The sequence below is a fragment of the Erinaceus europaeus genome, chromosome 3, assembly GCF_950295315.1.
Source record: "Erinaceus europaeus chromosome 3, mEriEur2.1, whole genome shotgun sequence".
NCBI lineage: Eukaryota > Metazoa > Chordata > Mammalia > Eulipotyphla > Erinaceidae > Erinaceus > Erinaceus europaeus.
The window spans coordinates 68,023,304-68,049,428 of NC_080164.1; the positions used below are offsets into that span (position 1 = coordinate 68,023,304).

Sequence of the window (26,125 nt, forward strand, 5' to 3'; positions counted from 1 at the left end):
CCCCTGGTTCCCCACCTGCAGGTGAGTCACTTCACAAGCGGAGAAGCAGGTCTGCAGGTGTGTCTATCTTTCTCTCCCCCTCTCTGTCTTCCCCTCCTCTCTCCATTTCTCTCTGTCTTATCCAACAATGATGACATCAATAACAACAATAATAACTACAATAATAAAAAAACAAGTGCAACAAAAGGGAATAAATAAATATTAAAAAAAGAAATAAGAACAGGGGGCTGGGTGGTGGTGCACCTGGTTGAGCACACATGTTGCAGCACACAAGGACCCAGGTTTGAGCCTCTGGTCCCCACCTGCAGGGGGAAAGCTTTGCAAGTGGTGAAGCAGTGTTGCAGCTGTCTGTCTGTCTCTCCCTCTCTATCACCCCCTTCCCTCTCAATTTCTGACTGTCTCTATCCAATAACTAAATAAAGATAGTTACAAAAAAAGAAATAGCAGAGAAAGGAAACACAAAGTAGAACTGGGACTAGGTTTGGGTGGTTTGGGTCCTGGTGTATGATAGTGGAGGAAGAGCTAGGCTAGGAGTGAGAGTGTCTTGCAGAAAATTGAGAAATTTTACACATGTATAGAAAACTGTATTTATGGTAAGTCATTATTCTCCTATTTAAAAAAGGCAATAGGTAATAATATATACTCGTTCTTAAATAGCATGTTTAAACAGAAGAGGATTAAAAAATATGGGCAATTTGTGTTATATTTATTACTCATTTTTATGTCTTCCAAATTTATAAAGTCAACTCACATGTTCAGAAAAATAAACACACACACACACACACACATAGCAGAAGTTAAGTATAGATGGCAGTGAGAAGAAACCTTTATCATTTAATATGAGATACACTTAACATAAGATAGGAATTGTATATAGGAGCTCATTCTGGCAACTCTGGGGGGAGGAGATTGGCTCAGATAAGTCCCTGTGCTGTGTGAAGTTACCTTACTTCTATATTATAATACACCATAGTCACAATAACTTTATTTTGTAATTTTGGAATCTTGTTTTTTTTTTTTTTCTAAATCAAGTCTTGAAATACTTAAAAAATGTTACCTTATACAATACTGTCCTGTTATTCTGTATTCCATCGTAATCATATTTACAGTTTATGTTCAAAGCGTTACCAACTTCCACAGACTGACTTGTTACATGCATCTCAGTATAACAGCTGTTTTCACTTTTTCTGAAGACATTTATTGTGATTTCCAAAATATTGTTTCTATGGAATAAAGGTTTAAAGAAATTTAGTAGCTAGTATAAGCACTTTGTAAATAAAATCTTTTAGTCATTAGTCCACCCACTGCTTCTGTTCTCCTGGTCTTAAGTTTTTAAGAGAGTTAACATTTTAAACACTCAGCCTATGGACTGTGCCTTAAAATTTTGAGACATTCAGTCAATTTTTCCCCTCTCATATTAATCAAGTAGTGATTTATATGACTACAAGTTAATAGGAATGTATATAAACGCCGTTTCCACCACCAAAAGACTGTGTCCCACCCCATACTCCCCCCATCCCCCTCACCCCAGTGAAGCCAAACATCTACCCTCACCCTTAACCCAGATATTTTTTACTTTGGTGCCCTACTCCAAACTCAGTCAAATCCTGCTTTGAGTTTCCCTTTCTGTTCTTCTTTCTCAACTTTTGTATATGAGTGGGATCATCCCATACTTGTCTTTGTCTTTCTAACTTAGCTCACTGAACATAATTCTTTCTAGCTCCATTCAAGATGGGTCAGAGAAGGTGGGTTCATTGTTCTTCATAGCTGTGTAGTATTCCATTGTGTATATATACCACAACTTTCTCAGCTATTCATCTGTTGTTGGGCACCTGGGTTGTTTCCAGGTTTTAGCTATTACGAATTGTGCTGCTAGTCATTAATTCAAAGAAACATGTTACCTTAGTTTGCAATAGAGATTCATTCACTGATGTCCAAGTAACACTTTTCCTCTTTTTGTCTCAGTGCAGTGAGAAGTTAAACAAATATTATGGGGAGATCAAACATACAAAGATAGGCCTTTCTGTTTTAACTGTATAATATACCATATCCAGTAGGGTATGTGTGTTTAAAGCTTTAGTGATCTTTGTAGACAAACTAGTGTAGAGACTCATAGCCCAGGATTAGAGAGTAGTGATGATTTCAAAATCTTAGACTTGTTTTCTAAATATTTATATAGACACATTGGATTTTATATTTCCTTTTTAAAGGATTCATTTATTTTAATGAGAAAGAGAGTATCAGAGACAAACTAAGGCACTGCTCAGCTCTGGCATATGAGGTACTGGGGTATTTAACCTGAGGCATCAGGCTTACAAGTACTGTGCTCTACCACTGAGTTCCCTGATCTTGGGTTTTATTTTACTTTATTTTCTACCAGGGTTGTCACTAGGTTTGGTGCCTCCAGGACAAACCCACCACACTTTGTGGCCATCCCCCGGCCCTTTTCACTAGAGACAGTGAGAAATAGAGTGAGTGGAGGAGAGAGAGACCTGAAGCACTGCTTCGCTGCTTGTGAAGCTCTCCTCCTATAGGTGGGGACTTAAACTCATATCCTTGTACCTGGTGACATGTGGGATTGACTGGGTACACACACTGTCATCAGAACCCCTAGGTTGTATATTTTAAGAGCTGTTTATTCTAATTCTCTTTTCTTAATATTGACTCTGGAGTGACTCTCTTCTGGTTAATTGCACCTTTGAAAAGATCTTGTTCTTTTTGGTTAGAAATTACTAATCAGAAGAGAAAAAGGTGCTTTTCAAAAGTAAGCTTAAAAATGAAAATATGAGGCGGAGCTACAAGCAGCAGATCGCTTTCTCTCCTCTCCTCTCCTTTCCCAGATCAACTAGGAATACCAAAGGAGACCACCCGGACCGAAACAAGACAGGACTAGAATGACCACAGGAACCCAGTAAATCACCAGTAAATCACCGGTGAGTACAAACACATGTGGCTGGTGACAGAGAGGAGAGAGGGGCCTAAGGAGAGATTAAGTGACTGCTAACAGTTCAGCAGTTTATCTGTTGAGACACCACCTCCAGTCTGCTCCACCAACAAGGGGACAACTTAAGGGAGGAGAGGACTCCCCAGAGACTCACCAAGTGCAACTCTGAGTCTCCATTGCTACTACCTTCAGAATCTGGAGCAGCGACAGGAAGGGACACCAGGGGACAGAGATCTAACTAGGAAACTCAGAAGACCTATACCTCAGTGGCATAGCTGAGGGGCTGTGAAAGTTTCTTTGCATAGTCACTGGATTATCTCTGCCACACCCTGCTTTATCTCTTGGTCAGGAGTCAGTGATTAAGCTAAGAAGCCTATTGATAGTTTAAAAGCCCTCAGGCTCCCATAGCCTACAGGGAAGGAAAAAAAAAAAAGAAAGGCTTTTAAACCACTGAGCTCCAACTCAGGGATTGAAATAACTGTTAACTTCCACCACTGTGAACCCTTTAATTAACTTACTTAGACACAAGTCAATCCAGGCAATAGTGATCAATAATTTGAAAAGTACTGATAAAGGGAACTCATAACATAATATATAAAATGGTTAAAACAACAAGAAAAAATATTGGAGAATCGAACCAGTACAAGAGTCCAGCTAAAAGTCCTCCAGAGGGTAAAGCACAAAATAATGAGTTCAACATCCAAACATTAGCTAAGGAAATAACAGGAGTGAGTAAAGAATTTGAAAAAATTGTAATCAGAAATGCAGTAACAACAAATGAGAATATGGAAGAAAATACTAATTATCTCATGGTTATTAGAGAGCTGAAAGCTGAAATCTCTGAGCTAAGAATGCAACTAGCTGAACAAGCTAAAACAGTATCAGAGCAGGGCAACAAAATAGATGAACTCCAGAAAACAGTAGAGGGCAGAGAGAATAGAATCTATGAGGCTAAAGACAGAATTAGCAAGATTGAGGATGAATTAGAGACAACTAAAAAAGAATTAAGAGATCTCAAAAAGAGATTAAGAGATGCTGAAAACAACAACAGAGTCCTATGGGATGACTTCAAAAGAAGCAATATGCACATTATTGGCATACCAGAGGAAGAAAGAGAAGGAGAGGAAGAAAGCATTTTCCAGGCCATAGTAGCTGAAAACTTCTCTGGTCTAGACAACATCAAAGACATAAAAATTTGAGAAGCCCAGAGGGTCCCAAACAGAATTAACCCAGACCTAAAGACACCAAGACATGTCATACTTAGAATGGAAAGGAATAAGGATAAAGAAAGGATCCTCAAGGCTGCAAGAGAAAAACAAAGAGTCACCTACAAAGGAAAACCCATAAGATTAGCAGCAGACTTCTCCATACAAACACTACAGGCCAGAAGAGAATGGCAAGATATCTATCGAGTGCTCAATGAGAAAGGCTTTCAGCCAAGAATACTATATCCTGCTAGACTGTCATTCAGACTAGATGGAGGCATCAAAACCTTCTCAGACAAGCAACAGTTGAAGGAAGAAACCATCACCAAGCCTGCCCTGAAAGAAGTTCTGAAAGGTCTCCTATAAACAAACAACCAGACCACCACAAATAGGACATATATCAAAACACTCTAAAACTCTACAAGAATGGCATTAAAATATCTTCAATCTTTGATATCAATAAATGTCAATGGCCTGAATTCACCTATTAAAAGACACAGAGTAGGAAGATGGATCAGAAAACACAACCCAACGATATGCTGTTTACAGGAAACCCACCTGACTCAACAAGACAAACACAGACTTAAAGTGAAAGGATGGAAAACTATCATACAAGCCAATGGCCCCCCCAAAAAAAGGGCAGGAGCAGCTATTCTCAAATCTGACATGACAGACTTTAAAATAGATAAGATTTAAAAAGATAGGAATGGACACTACTTAATGCTCAGAGGGTCAGTCAATCAAGAGGACTTAACTATTCTTAACATCTATGCACCCAATGAAAAGCCATCTAAATACATCAAACTTCTACTGAAAGAGCTACAGCAATATATTAACAGTAACACAATCATAGTAGGGGACTTCAACACCCCACTCTCTCAACTTGACAGATCATCCAAGCAGAAAATCAATAAAGACATAAGGGAGCTAAATGAAAAGATAGGTAAACTAGAACTATTGGACATTTTCAGAGTCATTCTGAAAATGTGTATCCAAAGAAACTGGAATACACATTTTACTCAAATCCACATGGGTCATTCTCAAGGATAGACCATATATTAGGCCACAAAGACAGCATCAGCCAATTCAAGAGCATTGAAATTCTCCCAAGCATCTTCTCAGACCACAGTGGAATTAAACTAACACTTAACAATCAACAAAAGATTAGTAACAGTCCCAAAATGTGGAAGCTCAACAGTATACTTCTTAACAACCTGTGAGTCAAAGAGGAAATCAAGGAAGAAATCAAAATGTTTTGAGAGTTCAATGAAAATGAAGACACAATCTATCAAAATATTTGGGTCACAGCTAAAGCAGTCCTAAGAGGGAAATTCATAGCTATAGAAGCACACATTAGGAAACAAGAAAAAGCATAAATAAACAGCCTGATTGCACATCTTAAAGACCTAGAAGAAGAACAACAAAGGAACCCTAAAGCAACGAGAAGGACAGAAATCACTAAGTTAGGGGAGAAATCAATAACATTGAGAATAGGAAAACCATACAAAAGATCAACGAAAGTAAATGTTGGTTCTTCAAAAGAATAAACAAAATCGACAAACCTTTAGCCAGACTCACAAAACAAAAAAGGGAGAAGACCCAAATAAGGTCACATCAGGTAAGTCAACAGGGCCTTTTAAATCCTAAAAGTTAGGAGTGCTTTGCACAATACAATACTGGTTCTTTCCCTTGGGTATGAATTTATACATGACTGGCCAGAGCTAGGCAGGGTGAAGTTTTTATGGGGGAGATGATAAAATTAGTAGTCATGGAAAATATTACAGCTGTGTGGACTTTGAAAAGAATTTGGAATCCTATTGGTAGTCTTTTTTTCTCAAGTGTGTTTGTAATGGCCCCCTGACTTCAGCCTCACTGAGCTGGACAGAAATACATTTCTGGTGTGGGACTATGTGGAAGTTTGGTAGTGCTTAAGGAAGCTCCCCCCATCTTCACAGATGGAGGTCTGAAAAGACACCTCTCTTGTTAGCCTCTCTCCATAGAGATGAGCAAAGAGACAAAAGTCTATCAGACTCAGCTTTCCCTCTGTAAGACTCCTGAAATCCACAAAGAGCCTATTTCCCTTCTCCCCTACTGTCAGCCAAATGGTTACACTTACTCAAAGTTCACACGTTCCACTTCACCTTTTGGTCACAAAGTAAGAGTACATCCTGTCACACACTCCTAACACTGGACAAGTGAAAAGCCCCCCAAGACCTTATTTCCTGTAGCCCTTTTGATGTCTTTAAAGCCTTGTTCTTCCTTCTCTATTTCACCTTACTGGTTCAACCCCTATTCTCTCAAATGCCTTTGGATAATTAAATGCCTGCATCAGGAGACTAATTGTATTGATCTTTATGTATCAACTCTTGTCATACCAGCCCCCTGCCAGAGGGACATGCTGACCTTTAAGAAACCTGTGAATTCTGACATATGTGAAAACTGTTCTTTGTCTAGCCTTCTATATCAACCTAAACCTATCCCCCAATAAACGAGTGTGTTCATACCAGAATCCTCCCCGAGTTTCTTTCTTTTCTCTTTCATTCTCTCTCTGCCTTTATGTCTCTATCTTCAAAAACACGTTCCTGGGTCTTTATACTGTTGTTTGTAAAGAATATGGCATGTGCATATTTCCACTTTATCAGAATGTATTGTGCTCTATTTCTACTGTCTTCAACTTCTAATATCTAAAACGAATAGCTCTACCTCCAAGGTACTGCATGAGGAGAAGTGTTAGGAGGAACTCAGACCCAGACAATCCCTGGGCCACCCAAGGTGCAAGTCCATTTTGGTTACAAGATTCAGTCCTAGTCATTCAGAGAAGGGATTTCAGAAGTTCGAGTTAACTCTTCTAAAGTCCCTCGCTATGCTAATCTTGGAACTTGTCAGCCTAAACTTGATTATAGTATTTCTGTACATGCTTTTTAGTGTTCATTTCTGTCTGAAAAAATTGAGCCACAGTGGTGAAGCCATACTGATGACAAAAGAAGAAAAAAAGGTTAACAAAAGAGAATTTTTCACTTTCTTTCTGACTCTAGTTTCTATAAAAACAGACCCAAATGACCTAATTTTGTGTAAAACCACTTGATATTTTACTATTATGTCATACTCTGCTCTTAACAGGAGAATCAGACCTCACTCCAGAAGCTCTCATAAAATAAATCTACTATATCTGACAGCCCACCATCACTACATACCTGAACTTGAGCTATGAGCTACAAGTCACTCTCAAATCTCGATACAAATAAATCATCTATCCATACAGGCATATGCATAAACAAAAGATCAAAAAAGTATGAGATAACTATCATATCATCAGGTTCTCACAATCACATAGATGATTTTCTTGCTCCAGCTATTTCAAATAGCCAAATAAAATGTAAAGAGAATGAAATATAAAGAGAATGAAATCAATAATAGCCATTGACACCTTCTGTTAGTTGCTCCTATTTCATAGAATTTAGAATTCTTGATCATGAATATCCTGGAAAACTCCAGGGCTATATTAAAGTCCTGCCTGTGTTCCTCTCTCTCACTGTTGGTGGTAGAAAGTTTGCAACGCTTGCCACATATAGCCTTCACTATTACTATCACCTGCTTCTCAACAAACCCCTAGGATGTATCTATACCGATTCCAGTTCCTCTCCCCATGAAGAAAGCATTGTCCTTCTTCACTACAGTTTCATAACATTATGAAACTCTAGTCATTTATTTTATCAGACCAGCAACTCTAGAAAACAATACCAATTATATTTAAAAATGAATTTCAACAGTCAGAGAGATGGCTCAGTGGGGAGTAAGCAGGACTTACATGTGTGAACTTCAGACTTGATACCAGGCACTACAAATGCTAGCAGGATGCTCTGTGTTTCTTCCCTCTCTCTGTCTGTCTTTCTCTCTCTCCATCCCTCCTCACACACACAAGTAAAAGAATAAATAAATATTTAAAAATAAAATGAATAACATTCAATCAATTTTCACTTACCTTTGGAGAAGGTACCTAAGTAGAAAATAACATTAGCATCACTAAGAAAATAACTGCAAGACAATTTAATTTAATTGACTGTTCAATAATAAAGCTTTTTATCTTGTAAGAGTACGAGAGAGAACATATGAACCTCTCAAACTGCTGAACAAAGTCCAAAGTGCTACAAAATGTACATACACAAAAAAGAAGGCATACTCACCCAGTGTGAAGTTCATAAACTCCACTGTCATCCAACTCAATTGGCCAAAACTCCAAATTATTATTATGGGCAATAATTCTGGTTGAACTGTTGGAGCTTAGCTCGGTGGCATTCTTATACCATTTTATGGGGGTTGTTGAATGGTTATGGCTAGTTGAATCTAGACAATAGCTCAGGTGGAAACATTCTCCTTCAATTGCATTAACAGAATTACGTGAAATGCAATACTCTTAAAAAGATCAGAAAAAAAATTGTAAGAATAAAGGTAAGCTTCCCCTCCCCCCAACTTAATATAGTAGGTAAAGATGTTTGGTTAGTAAAAAAAAAAAAATTGAAGAAATCTCAGTGTTTCTATTCTCTTATTTTTAAAAATAGATCTTTCCAAACTAAGATGCAGTAGGAAAAACTTCCCAAAACCAAGAAACTTTCAAAACAAAATACAACAAAAAACTTCAAGCACTTTCTCCCAAAACAAGGCAGGCACCAGCTCTTAACCCACCATAGCTAAGGGACAGATGAATACAGTCTACAATCTTTAAAAGAAAATCTTACCCAATAGAAATGACAGTGTTACCACACCTACCCCAAAATAACCCTAGCTAAAGAATCTCCACAGTCCTTTGGTGGTGGGAATGGTGTTTATGTACACTCCTAGCAAAATGTAGACATATAAATCAGTAGTTAATTAATATGACAGGGGGAAAATCAATTGTATGTCTCAAAACACAAACTGAATCTTTTTAATATATAAAAAGATAATAATAATAATAATAAAAATAAAAATAATATAGGCTGTGTATTTGATATGCGGACTCTCTCAAAAGCCTAGACCAAGTAGATTAGAAGCATCCAATAGCACAGCTATATACAAGATACTGGATACTGTACAGCAAACCATAACAAAAGGACTTTTCAAAGTTAACCCAATTACCAAATAATGTGATGATAACATTAACTATCGATTGTCATTTGGAACCCTAAGACAGCAGGAACCTCACATCTCCACTATAGAGCCCCTACTTCCCCCAGTCCTGGAACCCTTGGACAGGGCCCACTTTCCCGTATGCATCTCCCAATCCAAACCAAATAATATTGCATCTGCCGATCACAACCTAACCAACGCAACGATTGCCACCTCAACATGCTTCACCTCAGACTGTGTCCAGAGACTTCATGTGTGGAATGACAACCCTTCAGCTTCATTACTTGGGTGAGACCTTTCCTTTTATAGTACACTCTAATTTCATCTCAGGTGGTTCACTTTCCAACAAAGTCCCAAAACCTAGATATACACCAGTTTCTGTGAGAGAGAGCTTATGTTCACACGTACCCATAAACTACTGCAAAATATATACCTGAAAGCAGAAGTACACTAGAGTTTGCAGTGAGTACCTCCCTAACACTTCCTCTCCACTATTCCAAGCTTGGGATCCATGATTGCTCAACAAATTGTTTGGCTTCATATGTTAACTCTCTTTTCAATCACCAGGTTCCATATGCCACCAGGATGCTGGCCAGGCTTCCCTGGATTGAAGACCCCACCAATGTGTCCTGGAGTTCAGTTTCCCCAGAGACACACCTTACTAGGGAAAGATAGAGGCAGACTGGGAGTATGGACCGACCAGTCAACGCCCATGTTCAGGGGGGAAGCAATTACAGATGCCAGACCTTCTACCTTCTGCAACCCTCAACGACCCTGGGTCCATGCTCCCAGAGGGCTAGAGAATGGGAAAGCTATCATGGGAGGGGGTGGGTTATGGAGATTGGGTGGTGGGAATTGTGTGGAGTTGTACCCCTCCTACCTTATGTTTTTGTTCATTAATCCTTTCTTAAATAAAAAATTAAAAAAAAAAAAAAGAATCTCCACAGAAAACAAAACAGGAAACTTGGAGATTTGAGAGTTTTTCATCTCCATCTTGAGACGTCTTACCCATCCTGACTTTGGTTAATCTACCTCTCCCTGCCCCTAGACCCCCAGGCTGTGATAAGGTTGACTGCAAGAATTTTACCTCTGAGTGGGAAACCTTTCTCCCTCTCCCCTCCCACATTCACTCTCTTCCTCTCTTCTCACTCCTTCTACTTCGCTTTCTTTCAATAATAATCCAGATTCTGAATTCTGACTCTGGAAATTTATCTGGCCATTCCAACTAGGCAATGTTTTCTTTTCTTTGTTTTTTTTCATGTCCTTCCCTCTCTATCTCCTCTTTCTTCTCAATTTATACCTGTCCCTACCCAATAGATAAAGATAAAAAAATACACTGTATCTCAAAAAAGAACATTAAGTCTTATGATCCAAAAATAAGAGATAACTTTCCATTTTATTTAAATCATCTTTAATTTCTTTCAGCAATATTTTTGTCTTCAGAGCCTAAGTTTTATACTTTTTTATTCAATTAATTTTATATATACTTATTGTTAATTAAAATTCTTTCTTTCTTTATTTTATTTCCTTTTTTTTTGGCTCCAGGGTTATTGCTGGGGCTTGGTGCCTACACTACAAATCTACTGCTCCTGACAGCCATTTTTTTGTGTTTATTAATTATTATTTTTTCTATTTTATTTGATAGGACAGACAGAAATTAAGAGGGGGTGGGGAGACATAGAGGGAGAGAGAAAGAAAGACAACTGAAGACCTGCTTCACTGCTCATGAAGTATCCCCACTACAGGTGGGGAACAGGGGCTTGAACCCAGGTTCTTGTACCTGGTACTATGTGTGCTTAGCAGGATGTACCACTAGGCAACGTTTTTGTTCCCTTCTTTTTGCATTTTTGAAGGTTCAGGGTAGGTGTTTAATGAACATTTGTTGAATCCTGTCTGTCAGTAGCTCCAGGGTATCCTTCCACCAAATTTCCAGAATGTGGCTGTTTGAATTGAGTAAAACATTTCTCTGAGGGCTTGGGGAAATACCTTTCAATTGTTATCATTCATTTTGCAAAACAACAGTCTGGCTGTCATTCAGTTTTGTTAAGTGCAAAATAAAGAGCGAAAGTTCAAATGGTAGAAGCATTCTTTGAAAACATATCAAATCCACTGCAAAGCACAAAAATTCATGGGGACCAAACTTTCATTTACTGCAGAGTCATTATTAAATTTTTTTTTATCATCACTAGGGTTATGACTGGGACTCAGTGATGAATTCACCAGTCAGCCCCTTTTAAATAGATAAACAAATTAAGAGGGAAGGCAAGATAGAGAGGGAGAAAGAGGGACACCTGCGCCACTGCTTCACCACTCGTGAAGCTTCCCCCAGTAGGTGGGGACTTGGGCTTGAGTCCAGGTCTTTGTGCACTGCTGCCTCCACTCCTAGAATCTCTGTTAAATTTTAGTACTTCAACATAGAAGATGCAGCACATGTGCATGTCGGTATTTAGTTGATGTCCAAAAGGATGGTAACACATTAAAATGTTATTTTGCTGTTTAAAGATATCACATATATAGCAATGTATGTAGATCATGCAGCGTGTGCTCTTTTGTGTCTGGATTCTTTTATACCTCCTGACTGATAAGCATCTTTTATGCCATATTTAGCAGTGATTCACCCTTTTATTTTCATAGTTCCCTTTACATAGCTCCCTTGCTATCAGATGTGCCAGTATTTGATGATTTATTTAATTGTGTAATAATGTTTGTGTAAGACATGCTAATACATCATATAACACTGGGCAGATTTTCATCACAGACAAATGTAATTAATTACATTACCAGTTTTTATATCTAATTCTCTATATACAAACTCAGAGGGCTAAACATTTTCTTTTTCAGTAATCCCATATGAGTTTTCACTAGATGCCATTCATATGAATTTTTAAAAATATTTTATTTAGTTACTAATAAGGAAGATAGAAAGAGAGAGAGAGAGAGAAAGAGAGAGAGAGAGAGGGAGAGAGAGAGAAGGAACCAGACATCATTCTGGCACATATGCTACTAGGCATTGAACTCAAGACCTCATGCTTGAGAGTTCAATACTTTATCCACTGCAGCACCTCCCAGACCACACCAATGAGTCTTTATTCTCTACACTATAGACAATAAGTTGCTGAGAATTTTTCTAAAGTAAAATACAAAGTCACTAATTTTAGTAAGTTCCTCATCAGGAACACTCATTTCCACATAAAAAAGTGCACATTCAATATTCCCTCTGAACTATAATGAAGTATGTCATTAAATAATTTTAATTACGTACCTGAAGTGAGTCTAAACATAAGTACTCCAAGTGCAAAGAGTAATTCTTTATAATGCATGTTTAAGAGTTTATGTCAAATTATTTCTGTGGGAAACAGAATAAGAATTGGTCAGCCAAAAAACTAAGCAAAAACATACTTGATTTATGAATGAAATTAAAAAATGAATCTCTGGCATCACAGACAGATGACTAGATAAAGAAATTATGGGAAATATAGAATACCACTTTGTAATAAAAAAGATGAATTGTATCCTTTGAGACAAAATGGATGGAAGTAGAAGTGATTATGCTTAGTGAAATAAGCAGAGATGAAAGACTTAAAGAGATGAAGAACTATGGGATAGCTTCACTCAGGTGGAACCTAGAGAACTGAAACGTGAACTTTTAGAAAAAAAAAAAAAACAGAAGTAAACGACCTATCCCTAACACTTTGTGAGAACTATGATGGTTATCTTTGCTAGGGTGGAAACAGAACTTTGGTGGTGTGTGTGGTGTAGAACTACACCTTGTAATTTTATAATCTTGTAAACCCCTATCAATCATATATAAAAAAATGGCTTGATGCCTTTAGAATATACCTAAAACAGGCTTACTAGCTATTTCCAAAATGGAGACCTCAAATCTTCATCTGCAAGATTCTATCTAGCTTTTAGAATCATGATTAGTCAACAATTTGTTCTACTTTATGTATTTTTTATACATTTTTTCTTTTTTTTTGTTATTGTCTTTATTTATTGGATAGAAACAGCCAGAAATTGAGAGGAATGGGGGATAGAGGAGAGAGACAGAGATAAACCTGCAGCCTTGCTTCACCATTCATGAAGCTTTCCATCCTGCAGGTGGGGTCTGGGGGCTTGAACCTGGGTCCTTGTGCACTATAACATGTGCGCTCAACCAGCTGCGCCATCATCTGGCCCCTTCTGCTTTATATCTTAACTCTTTTTCAGCCACCAGTTTCCAGATGTTACCATGATGCCAATCGGACTTCTCTAGGCAGATCACACCAATGTGTCCTGGAGCTCCACTTCCCTAGAGCTCTGCCCCACTAGGGAAAAAGAGAGACAGGCTGGGAGTATGGATCAACCTGTCAATGCCCATGTTCGCCGGGGAAATAATTACAGAAGCCAGACCTTCCACCTTCTGTTCCCTATAATAATCCTGGGTCCATACTCCCAGAGGGGTAAAGAATAGGAAAGCTATCAGGGGAGGGGATGGGATATGGAGTTCCAGTGGCAGGAATTGTGTGGAATTGGAATTGTATCCGTCTATGGTCTTGTCAGTGTTTCCATTATATAAAATAAAGAAATGGCCTGACAAAAATGATAACCCAACAACATCTGGCCCATAGGCTTTCAAAAAATTGACACAGAAATTTTCATATCCTTTAGTATGGTTCCCAGCTTTTTAAAATCAAATCTTCAGCCATGTAAAGACTTAATAAAATGAGGGCCAGACGGTGGCACTCTTGGTTAAGTCCACACATTACAGTGTGCAAATACTCTGGGTCAAGTCCTTGGTCCCCACCTGTAGGTAGAAAGCTCAACAAGTGGTGAAGCAGTGCTGTAGGTGTCTCTCTCCCTCTCTCTCCCTCTTCCTCTCTCGATTTCTCTCTGTTTCTATCCAATAACAAATAAATAAGTAAAGTATTAGAAAAAGATTAAAAGAGAATTAACAAAATTCCAAGCAGTGAATTTCAGCCAAATTGAAATTCCTAATAACCCAATTTTCTAACACAAGGAAATCTCATATGTTTTATACTTGGTCTACTATATCTTGCCTCCAAGGTCAAAGTTGAGCACAATAGTATTTCTAAGATTGACTAAATTAGGAATGGATAACCTATGATGTACTAAGATATGTTTATTTTGACTGGGTACTGGGGGATCAAGATCAATAATCACAGAAGGACATGGGGATGGGGACTTTGTCCTGGACGGCGGACTAGAAAGTTGCCGGAGGACCTTTTTCACCCTCTGTAATAAGGTTTTTAATATCAGGGTGATTATTATAGATTTTTAAGATATCATTAATTAAATTCCAGTAACAAAAGGCAGAAACAGGTACACGTTCAGGACCAAAAGACTGATAGTGATCCTTAAGACAATCAACAATTTTCCTCCAACGCTTCTCATCTATAGTGCCTTCCTGGGGGAACCAGGGGCAAATATTTTTAATATAATCTAAAAACTTCTTTAATTCTTTCTTTTAACCCTATTTCTTCGTGTCTTGAGTGACTCCTTGAGTCCTTTAATGAATAAATAGTTTGCTGAATTCATGTCCCATGGTTTTGCTTACCTCAGCCGCTGTGACACTCTTCCCCAGATGCGACTCACGGGCGGGTATTTCCGTGGCGATCTCTGCGAGTCTTTGCGTTACCCCCCTCGGGCCGCGGTGACTCTGTGAATTCGGGTAGGCCTACCCCCTCGATCAGCGGAGTTTCTAGGTTCAGAAGGCTTCTTTGCCCCACGCTCGGGCGCCAGAATGCCCCGGCCAGCAGGGCGGTGAGCAGGGGCTAGGAACCCAATGAGACCTGAAATGATAGGGACAAGAGACGCGAAGAATGAGAGCAAGTCAAGTTTCTGATCAAGCTCTAAATTTTATTGTGTGCACAGACATTATAAGGCTTTGGGGAAGGAGGGGGGAAGTGCTGGAGGAGGAGGAGGGGGAGCAAACTTCAAAGAGGAATCTTCCTTGCAACAAATGGCAGGAACCAAACTGTGTGTTGACTCACTTGTGTTGACTCACTTGATTACTGATAAATGGTTTACCTAAGGGGAAATGGCCTGCCCAGGGGGTAATTAACATTTGTCTTGAGGGGTTCCGTTGTCTCAAAGCTTATCATCTATAAAGCAGAGAAATGGCTCCTGGCAATATGTGTATTAGTTCTGTCCATGATGGTGTGTGTGTGTGTGTTCCAGCTGCTCTTTTCCTCTTGCCACACCAAAATTTGAGGATTGAAACTTTATTTTTTTTTATTTATAAAAAGGAAGCATTGACTAAACCATAGGACAAGAGGGCTACAACTCCACATAATTCCCACCACCAGAACTCCATATCCCATCCCCTCCCCTGATAGCTTTCCTATTCTTTAACCCTCTGGGAGTATGGACCCAGGGTCGTTGTGGGATGCAGAAGGTAGAAGGTCTGGCTTCTGTAATTGCTTCCCCACTGAACTTTTAAATTTCTCTTCCTTTAGAATATGAGCTTCATAAATGGGATCTACGCTCATTCTGTTCATTACTGTGTCACAAAAGTCTAGCACAAAGCCACACACTTAATAGCTGTTAATGGGAAACAGTGTGTGGATATGTGTCTGCACTCACATACCCACAAGTGTTTATGTCAGGAAAATGGAGAGATCAAGTGGGAGTTTCTCCCACTACAGACACCTACTCTACATCAACCTCAATGAATTCATATTCATCTTCAATTTCCATTTTGCTTCAATTCATCTATTTTTCCTACTGATAACACTTTTCAAGGGCAGTGTATGGGGGAAAGGTACAGTGGTGTCTAAACAAGGAGTCTCAAGAGTGTATAAATACATGCACCTTGTTTACCACATACTTAGGTGGAAGGAGGCCAGGATGATTGTAAGAGTTTAGTTTACTGGTTTTCTGGGTTTCCCACATAAACGTGGATTGACAATCTACTTTAGCACTGGTACCCTGTACAGCCTGGGGCAAGTTACTCAAAAGTTTCAGAGCCTGTTTGTTCAATATCCAAGTAGCCTAATTAATAAATTATAATTGAGTTATTAATAATTCATGATCTTTCATTTTAAATAGCTTTCTCTCCAACTGCCACTCATTTTCTATATTGTTAATACCCACATTCTGAGTGAAGGTAAAAGATCACTTATATCAATCTGTATTAATAACATCACCAAGAATTTGGTGTAATTCCCAAGAATGATATTAAATCACATAAAGACAAAAGAAAAGGGATAATTAGGTATGGAAAGTACCAAGTATGCATAACCAAATGAGAGTACTTTTACAGTTTTAAATTAACATTCCCCCACCCACACACATATGTAAACATACACAAGCACAGTTTATTATTAGCTCAATCTAATCTCCTACTCTGCATGGGGTGGAAAGTGTTATTTCCTCTGGTTAAGGTTGACATAGCCTTTCAAAGAGCACTGATGACTTTTTTTCCTTTAATTTTTAAAGTCTATAAGAAATAGAATCATTATACAGTAACTTTGAGTTTCACTATGAAACATGAAGACTCAAGAATATATTTCAGAAATGCTGCAATAATTCAGTAGTGCAATGAATGCAGAATGTATCTCCCAGCCCAGGTAAGCATTGAACATTCCCAGTCATTAAAGCTAATTATTTGGCAATCAGGCTAGTAAAACATCTCATTTTTTTAACTGTCTTTCTATTAAAGTGAAAGAGGCAAAGTATTAATGATTGTTTTTAGTAATTTTATTTTATTGTCTATGAAATGATTTTTGTATTCAGGGCCTTGTGTATAGTCCTCAAATGCATGTTTCCTAACTTATTTCATTTACCCTTTAATATCACTATTTATTTATTTACTGAGGCTCAGTACCTATACTACAAATTCATGCTCCTGGATGCCATTTTTTCCCCATTGTTGTTATTGTTGTTGGACAGGACAGAGAGAAATTGAGAGAGGAGGGGAAGACAGAGAAGGGGAGAACAGGCACCTCCGGACCAGCTTCACTGCTTGTGAAGCGACCCTCCTGCAGATGGGGATCCTGGCACCAGTCCCTGCGCTTTTCACTACGTGCACTTAACCCAGTGTGCTATCGTCCGGAACCCTCGCTCCATTATTTATATATTTAGAACATTTTCCTTTCTTTCAATAGTTATTTATCTATACTTTAAAAAATATTTTTAAATTTTATTTATTTATTTTCTCTTTTGTTGACCCCTTTTTTTTTTATTGTTGTTGTAGTTACTATTGTTATCTATACCATCAATGTTAGATAGGACAGAGAGAAATGGAGAGAGGAGGGGAAGACAGAGAGGGGGAGAGAAAGACAGACACCTGCAGACCAGCTTCACCGCCTGTGAAGCGACTCCCCTGCAGGTGGGGAGCCGGGGGCTCGAACCGGGATCCTTCCTCGGGCTCTTGCGCTTCGCGCCACCTGCGCTTAATCCACTGCGCTACCGCCGGACTCCTTTATCTATACTTCTTATCTACACATTTTCTTGTTTAGTAGGAAAGTAGAAACTTTGCTTCCCCCCCAAATAAGCAGCCAATTATTTCTGTATTATTAATTAAATAGTCCCTCCTTTCCATGGCAGTTTGCTGATAACCATTAATAGTGCATAGAACCTCCCTGTTCACACATTGCCCAAGTGTGAACAAATGCACACACTTACACATTACTTTCTCTACTCCTCCCACCTGGGTTTGTTTTTGTATTCAGAGTGATCACTACTAGATATACATACTATCATTTTGTATCTGCTTTTTTTCTTCTTACTTTCTGAACTTATGTACGCCTTAGATTTCTATTAAAAAATTGATATAATGTTTGGGGAGGCAGCTCAGCGGGTTGAATACAGGACTTGTATGTGTGGAACCCTGAGTCTGGTTTTTGGCACCATACGTGCTGGGGTAATGCACTGGCCTTTCTCTGTCTATCTCTCATGAAATAAATCTTTTAAAAATCATCGGGGGGGATAGTATATGAGTATGCCATATACCTGAGACTCCAAAGTCCTAGGTTCAACCCAGGTACCATCATATGTCAAAACTTAGCAGGGCTCTGGTAAATAAATAAATATAAAAATAAATTTGCATACATATAATTTGGAGTCTCAGGTGATAATTCATTGTAATATCTACATAATCTTCTTATGAAATTCTTAAGTCAAGACATCTTGAAAATTATGCTTTCATAACTGATGGGACATGTAGGTCCCTCATTCTTAATTTCACCTGGAGCTTAAAAACATAAAGATGCCTCCAGCTGTTTGGATAGCTTACCTGGGAGGGTACCTGCTTGCTGTGAACATAATCCAGGTTTAATCCTGGCCACTTGGCGCTTAGGGAAACCTTGGTGCTGGGGGAATTAAATCTATTTCTTTCTCTTTCTCTCTCTCTGTCTCTCTCTCTTTCTCTGGGTGACAGCAGCAACAATAAAATAAAACAAACAATAAGTAAATAACAGGAGGGGTGGGTGGTAGTACACCTGGTTGAGTGTACCTGTTTCCATGTTCAAGGACCTGGGTTCAGGCTGCAAGGGGGAAGGTTCACAGCAGTGAAGCAGTGCTGCAGGTCTCTCTCCCCCCTCAATTTCTCAGTCTCTATCAAATACATACAATTAAAAAATAAATTATCAGTCTAAATAAATAACAGCAACAACAACACAACTAAAACATCTAGGTTCCCCTGGATACCTGGAGAGCATCCTGGGCATCCTGATTTCTGGAACTCTTCCAGATGGTACTAAAATGCACGTAAGATTAGAGACACTGATACAAGAGACTAATTTTCATACATAAATGCAATATTTTTTATTAATGATATAGCATCACTATTTCACTGTAAGATCTCAGAAGTAGAATTTCACACCAATATATGCATTTGTACAATTCACTGTACCCACCACCATAGTTCCTGTTCCAGAGAGATACCACAGCTATCATGCACCAGACTAGCAGGCTTGCAGTCCCAGAGGTACCAGGTTTAACTCTCAGTACCCTCATGTGTCAGACCAGTGTTCTGCTCTTTCTCTCTCTGTCTCTCATGAAAATAAATATTTCTTAAATAACTATTATATATATTTGTCTCCAGGGTTATTGCTGGGGCTCAGTGCCTGCACTACGAATCCTGAAAGCTATTTTTTCCCTTTTGTTGCCCTTGTTGTTTATCATTGTTGTTATTGCTATCGTTATTGTTGGATAGGACAGAAAGAAATCGAGAGAGGAGGGAAAGACAGAGAGGAAGAGAGAAAGATAGATACCTGTAGACCTGCTTCACCGCTCGTGAAGTGACCCATCTGCAGGTGGGGAGCCGGAGGCTGGAACGGGGATCCCTGAGCCAGTCCTTGAGCTTCGCACCATGTGCACTTAACCCACTGCTCTATCTCCTGGCCTCCATAACTGTTTAATATTACTATTCAATATACATGCATGCATATGTATATGTGATTGTATTTACATGTAAGCATGGTTGTGTATACACACACACACACAGTAGTTACAAACTTTTTCCAGTGAGAAAAAAAAAATCTCTTTCAAAAAATATGTGACCTAAGAGAAGGTCACATATAAGCTGACCATTCTCTGTCCCAAGGTAATTCCATATATGGCCGCTCCAGAGTGTATGAATGATCATCTTTTGAGCCCCCGCTTCTGTCCAACTGCCTTTGTTTATGTATCTTCACTCTGAGCAAAAAGCTCATTCTCTAAACAACAAATAATGCACAGAAACTCATACTTGAAAGGCCACAAACAAACAAAATATCATTATATCATCAGGGAACAACAGGTTCAAATTAAAGTGAGATTCCTTTAATACCCACCAATATTAACAAGTTAAAAGAGATAAAAAAAAATTACCAGTCATTGATGTGGAGATGGAGCAAGAGAAATCTCATACAAAATTGGTAGGGATATAAAATGGTATAGTGTCAAGCAAACAGTCATTGCTTCATAAACAAAAATGATCATTAAAATTAGATATTGTCACTTTTCCAGAAAACAAAGTGGGGAAGTTCTAACTTTCAAAATTATACAACCAGGGAACGTTATGACACGATAACTTCCTTTGATTAACTGTGTGTGTACTTTTTTTAACTGTGTGTGTACTTTTGTACTTTTGTACATGTACCAATATACATGGATATATATGTTAAAATTATGAAACATATTTTAAATTATGTAAATAGTTGTACATAATAGCATATATGTTTAGTTGATCTGGTTTTCTGAATTCCTGCTCCTGAGGTTTGGTTGCCCCCTACCCTCTCCCCACTTCCCCCTACCAACTCCCTCTCCCCATCATGGCTGTGAGGGGCTGCCAACAGTGCCTATCCTTACCTTCAGCTCCCAGGCTGGGCCAAGGACTCCTCCTTCTGTTTCACTGGTCTTGATGTGGAAGCAAGAGTTCAGAAAGCAGGAGAGAAAAGTTAACCATCCTTTCCCCACCCCCCTTAAACAGGAAACCAAAGAGAAGAGCCTCAAGTGGACCCAGAAGTATGATTAAAGAGATAAGGCAACTAGAAAGAAAAGAGGGAGATTTAAAAAAAAGAAAAGAAAAGAAAAGAAAAGAAAAACAGAAACCAAGAAGGGAGGCACAAGCAAGCGGCTGTCACTGTCAGCGCTGGTGGAGGCTGCTGGGGGACAGAACGCTGCTCTGGACCTGGAGTCTCCAGTGGGGTGTTAAGGCAGGTCAGGGTGTTCCCGGTTGGGGATGCACCCTGTTCAGGGAAGCTTCATCCAGTAGTTCCTTGTCGAGGTCCAGTAGGAGATGTTCCCCTTCTGGAAGTGCCCCTAGCTGGGTGGTGCTTCTAGTCCAGGGAGCTCTGGGGGCTCCTAGCAAGCAGCGAGGGAGTGGTGTGGACCTGTCCACCGGGGCTCCTTGCCCAGCTGCGCGGCCCCGGGGAAGCCCTTATCGGGGAATCCCGCGCCTGGCTGCGTGAGAGTGGGACAGTGGGCGGTGACTCGGGGAGCTCCAATGGGGAGGGTGGGGCGAACCCGCAGTGCCTACGCACCCATCTGGCTGCCAGTGTGTTGGGCAGACCTAAGGAAGAGTCCTATACACAAACGACCTAGAACACCCAGAGTAGCTTTGGGAAACAAACTGAAGAACTCAAGCTAACTTGAAGGTTTACGGTAAGGTGATAATAACTGACAGTCGGTACCGTGGTGTTTGCATAAGTCTATAAGCAGAAATAACAGAGGGTAAATTAACAGCTTCACACATGAATAGTCTTAATTTTTTGACGGAGCTACCTTGTCATTGTAATGGGGGAAAGGCTTTCACAAATGTTTCTGGGACAGTTGAATAGCTCTGTGGGAAAAAAGCTACACACACACACACACACACACACACACACACACACACACACACACACACGAATACTTGAGGTAAAAAAATAAGAAAGAAAAAGTAAAGTTCTTTTTTTTTTTTTCTCCCCACCCACCCACCCACCCCAGAGTCTTTTACTTTGGTGTAATACTCCAATTCCATTTCAGGTTCGACTTGTGTTTTCTTTTCTAATCTTGTTTTTCAACTTCGGCCTGAGAGTGAGATCATCCCATATTCATCCTTCAGTTTCTGACTTATTTCACTCAACATGATTTTTTCAAGGTCCATCCAAGATCGGCTGAAAACGGTGAAGTCACCATTTTTTACAGCTGAGTAGTATTCCATTGTGTATATAGACCACAACTTGCTCAGCCACTCATCTGTTGTTGGACACCTGGGTTGCTTCCAGGTTTTGGCTATTACAAATTGTGCTGCCAAGAACATATGTGTACACAGATCTTTTTGGATGGATGTGTTGGGTTCCTTAGGATATATCCCCAGGAGGGGAATTGCAGGGTCATAGGGTAGGTCCATTTCTAGCCTTCTGAGAGATCTCCAGACTGTTCTCCACAGAGGTTGGACCAATTGACATTCCCACCAGCAGTGCAGGAGGGTTCCTTTGACCCCACATCCTCTCCAGCATTTGCTGCTGTTACCTTTTCTGATGTGTGACATTCTCACAGGAGTGAAGTGATATCTCATTGTTGTCTTGATTTGCATTTCTCTGACAATCAGAGACTTGGAGCATTTTTTCATGTGTTTCTCGGCCTTTTGGATCTCTTCTGTGGTGAATATTCTGTCCAAGTCCTCCCCCCATTTTTGGATGGGGTTATTTGTTGTCTTGTTGTTGAGTCTGGTAAGCTCCTTATATATGTTGGTTATTAAACTCTTATCTGATGTATGGCATGTAAAGATCTTCTCCCATTCTGTGAGGGGTCTCTTGATTTGGGTAGTGGTTTCTTTTGCTGTGAAGAAGCTTTTTAATTTGATGTAGTCCCATAGGTTTATACTTGCCTTAGTCTTCCTTGTAATTGGATTCGTTTCATTGAAAATGTCTTTAAAATTTATGCGGAAAAAAGTTCTTCCAATATTTTCCTCTAAGTATCTGATAGTTTCTGGTCTAACATCCAAGTCCTTGATCCACTTGGAATTTACTTTTGTATTTGGTGAAATACAGTGATTCAGCTTCATTCTTCTGCATGTTTCAACCCATTGTTTCCAACACCATTTGTTGAAGAGACTCTGCTTTCCCCATGTAATAGTCTGGGCCCCTTTGTCAAAGATTAGATGTCCATAGGTGTGGGGCCTCATTTCTGGGCTCTCAATTCTATTCCACTGGTCAGTGTGTCTGTTCATGTTCCAGTACCAAGCAGTTTTGATGACAATGGCCCTATAATACAGTTTGAGATCTGGCAGTGTGATGCCTCCGGTTCTGTTCTTTTTTCTCAAGATTGTTTTGGCAATTTTAGGTCTTTTCTGGTTCCAGATAAACATTTGTAGCATTTGTTCTATTCTCCTAAAAAATGTGCTTGGGATCTTGATGGGGATAGCATTAAATTTGTAGATGGCTCTGGGTAATATATTCATTTTGATGATGTTAATTCTTCCAACCCATGAGCATGGAATATCTTTCCACTTCTTTGTGTCTTTTTCAATTTCTTTGAGTAGTGACTCATAATTTTCAGTATACAAGTCTTTCACTTCTTTGGTTAGGTTTATTCCTAGATATTTTATTGTTTTTGTTGCTATAGAAAAAGGAACTGATTTCTGGATTTCAATTTCTTCTAACTTAGTGTTTGCATAGAGGAATGCCACTGACTTTTGAATGTTAATTTTATAGCCTGACACATTACTGTATTGCCTGATGATTTCCAAAAGCTTCTTGCTAGATTCCTTAGGTTTTTCCATGTATACTATCATGTCATCTGCAAATAAGGAGAGTTTGACTTCTTCTCTTCCAATCTGTATTCCTTTAATTCCTTGCTCCTGCCTGATTGCTATGGCAAGAACTTCCAACACTATGTTGAATAGTAATGGTGATAGTGGGCAGCCCTGTCTACTACCTGATCTGAGGGGAAATGCTTCCAGTTTTTCACCATTGAGTATGATGTTGGCTGTAGGTTTGCTATATATAGACTCCACTATCTTCAGGAATTTTCCATCTATTCCTATTTTTTGTAGTGTTTTGATCATAAAGGGATGTTGTATTTTGTCAAAGGCTTTCTCTGCATCTATTGATATGACCATGTGGTTTTTGGTCTTGCTTTTGTTGATGTGGTGGATCACATTGATTGATTTACGTATATTAAACCAACCTTGCATGCCTGGGATAAACCCCACTTGGTCATGATGAACAATCTTTTTGATATACTGCTGTATCCGGTTGTCTAGAATTTTGTTCAATATTTTCGCATCTATGTTCATCAGAGATATTGGTCTGTAGTTTTCTTTTTTGGTTGTGTTCCTGTCTGCTTTTGGTATCAGGGTGATGTTGGCTTCATAGAAGCTGGCAGGGAGTATTCCAGTGTCTTCAATCTTCTGGAAGACTTTTACAAGTAGAGGTATTAGTTCTTCTTTGAAAGTTTTGTAGAATTCATTTGTAAAACCATCTGGTCCAGGACTTTTATTTTTGGGAAGATTTTTGATAACTGTTTCAATTTCATTAGCTGTGATGGGCCTGTTCATGTTATCCACTTCCTCTTTACTTAGTTTTGGAAGTTGGTAGGTATCTAGGAAATCATTCATTTCTTCAGGTTCTCTAACTTGGTGGCATATAGTTGTTCATAGAAGCCTCGCATGATATGTTGAATTTCTGCAATGTCTGTTGTGATATCTCCTCTTTCATTTACTATCCGATTTATTTGGGTCTTCTCCCTTTTTTGTTTTGTGAGTCTGGCTAAAGGTTTGTCGATTTTGTTTACTCTTTCGAAGAACCAACATTTACTTTCATTGATCTTTTGTATGGTTTTCCTATTCTCAATGTTATTTATTTCTGCCCTAACTTTAGTAATTTCTGTCCTTCTGGTTGCTTTAGGGTTCCTTTGTTGTTCTTCTTCTAGGTCTTTAAGATGTGCAATCAGGCTGTTTATTTGTGCCTTTTCTTGTTTCCTAATGTGTGCTTGTATAGCTATGAACTTCCCTCTTAGGACTGCTTTAGCTGTGTCCCAAATATTTTGATAGCTTGTGTCTTCATTTTCATAGAACTCTCGAAACATTTTGATTTCTTCCTTGATTTCCTCTTTGACCCAGAGTTGTTAAGAAGTGTACTGTTGAGCTTCCACATTTTGGCACTGTTACTAATCTTTTGTTGATTGTTAAGTGTTAGTTTAATTCCACTGTGGTTTGAGAAGATGCTTGGGATGATTTCAGTGCTCTTGAATAGGCTGATGCTGTCTCTGTGGCCTAACATATGGTCTATCCTTGAGAATGATCCATGTGGATTTGAGTAAAATGTGTATTCCAGTTTCTTGGGATGAATGACTCTGAAAATGTCCAATAGTTCTAGTTTATCTATCTCTTCATTTAGCTCCCTTATGTCTTTACTGATTTTCTTCCTGGATGATCTGTCAAGTTGAGAGAGTGGGGTGTTGAAGTCCCTACTATGATTGTGTTACTGTTAATATATTGCTGTAGCTCTTTCAGTAGAAATTTGATGTATTTAGATGGCTTCTCATTGGGTGCATAGATATTAATAATTGTTAAGTCCTCTTGATTGACTGATCCTCTGAGCATTAAGTAGTGTCCATTCCTATCTTTTTTAATCTTATCTATTTTCAAGTCTATCATGTCAGATATGAGAATAGCTGTTCCTGCCCTTTTTTGTGGGCCATTGGCTTGAATGATAGTTTTCCATCCTTTCACTTTAAGTCTGTGTTTGTCTTGTTGCGTTAGGTGAGTTTCCTGTAGACAACATATTGTTGGGTTGTGTTTTCTGATCCATCTTCCTACTCTGTGTCTTGTAATAGGTGAATTCAGGCCATTGACATTTATTGATATCAAAGATTGAAGATATTTTAACACCATTCTTGTAGAGTTTTAGAGTGTTTTGATATATGTTCTATTTGTGGTGGTCTGTTTGTTTATAGGAAACCCTTCAGAACTTCTTTCAAGGCAGGCTTGGTGATGGTTGCTTCCTTCAACTGTTGCTTGTCTGAGAAGGTTTTGATGCTTCCATCTAGTCTGAATGACAATCTAGCAGGATATAGTATTCTTGGCTGAAAGCCTTTCTCATTGAGCACTCGATAGATATCCTGCCATTCTCTTCTGGCCTGTAGTGTTTGTATGGAGAAGTCTGCTGCTAATCTTATGGGTTTTCCTTTGTAGGTGACTCTTTGTTTTTCTCTTGCAGCCTTGAGGATCCTTTCTTTATCCTTATTCCTTTCCAATCTAAGTATGAAATGTCTTGGTGTCTTTAGGTCTGGGTTAATTTTGTTTGGGACCCTCTGGGCTTCTTGAATCTTTATGTCTTTGGTGTTGTCTAGACTAGAGAAATTTTCAGCTATTATGGCCTGGAGAACGCTTTCTTCCTCCCCTTCTCTTTCTTCCTCTGGTAAGCCAATAATGCGTATATTGTTTCTTTTGAAG

At 39.0% G+C, this 26,125-nt stretch overlaps 1 protein-coding gene across 3 annotated transcripts in view; it reads right to left on the minus strand.

Annotated features, from left to right (window-relative positions):
* IL18R1 (interleukin 18 receptor 1) overlaps window positions 1-26,125 on the minus strand; it is a 68,111-nt gene that overhangs the window by 28,587 nt on the left and 13,399 nt on the right. Inside the window, exons 1-5 of one of the 3 annotated variants that reach the window (XM_060187389.1) lie at window positions 20,873-21,590; window positions 20,551-20,593; window positions 12,518-12,601; window positions 8,334-8,562; window positions 1,058-1,223 (exon numbers count right to left, since the gene is read on the minus strand). In XM_060187389.1, the coding sequence (XP_060043372.1) occupies window positions 1,058-1,223; window positions 8,334-8,562; window positions 12,518-12,575 (453 nt within the window). In that variant the 5' untranslated portion in view covers window positions 12,576-12,601; window positions 20,551-20,593; window positions 20,873-21,590. Of the gene's footprint in view, window positions 1-1,057; window positions 1,224-8,333; window positions 8,563-12,517; window positions 12,602-20,550; window positions 21,591-26,125 lie in introns of those variants that run through there. The other 2 variants (XM_060187391.1, XM_060187390.1) reach the window with 2 other exon arrangements.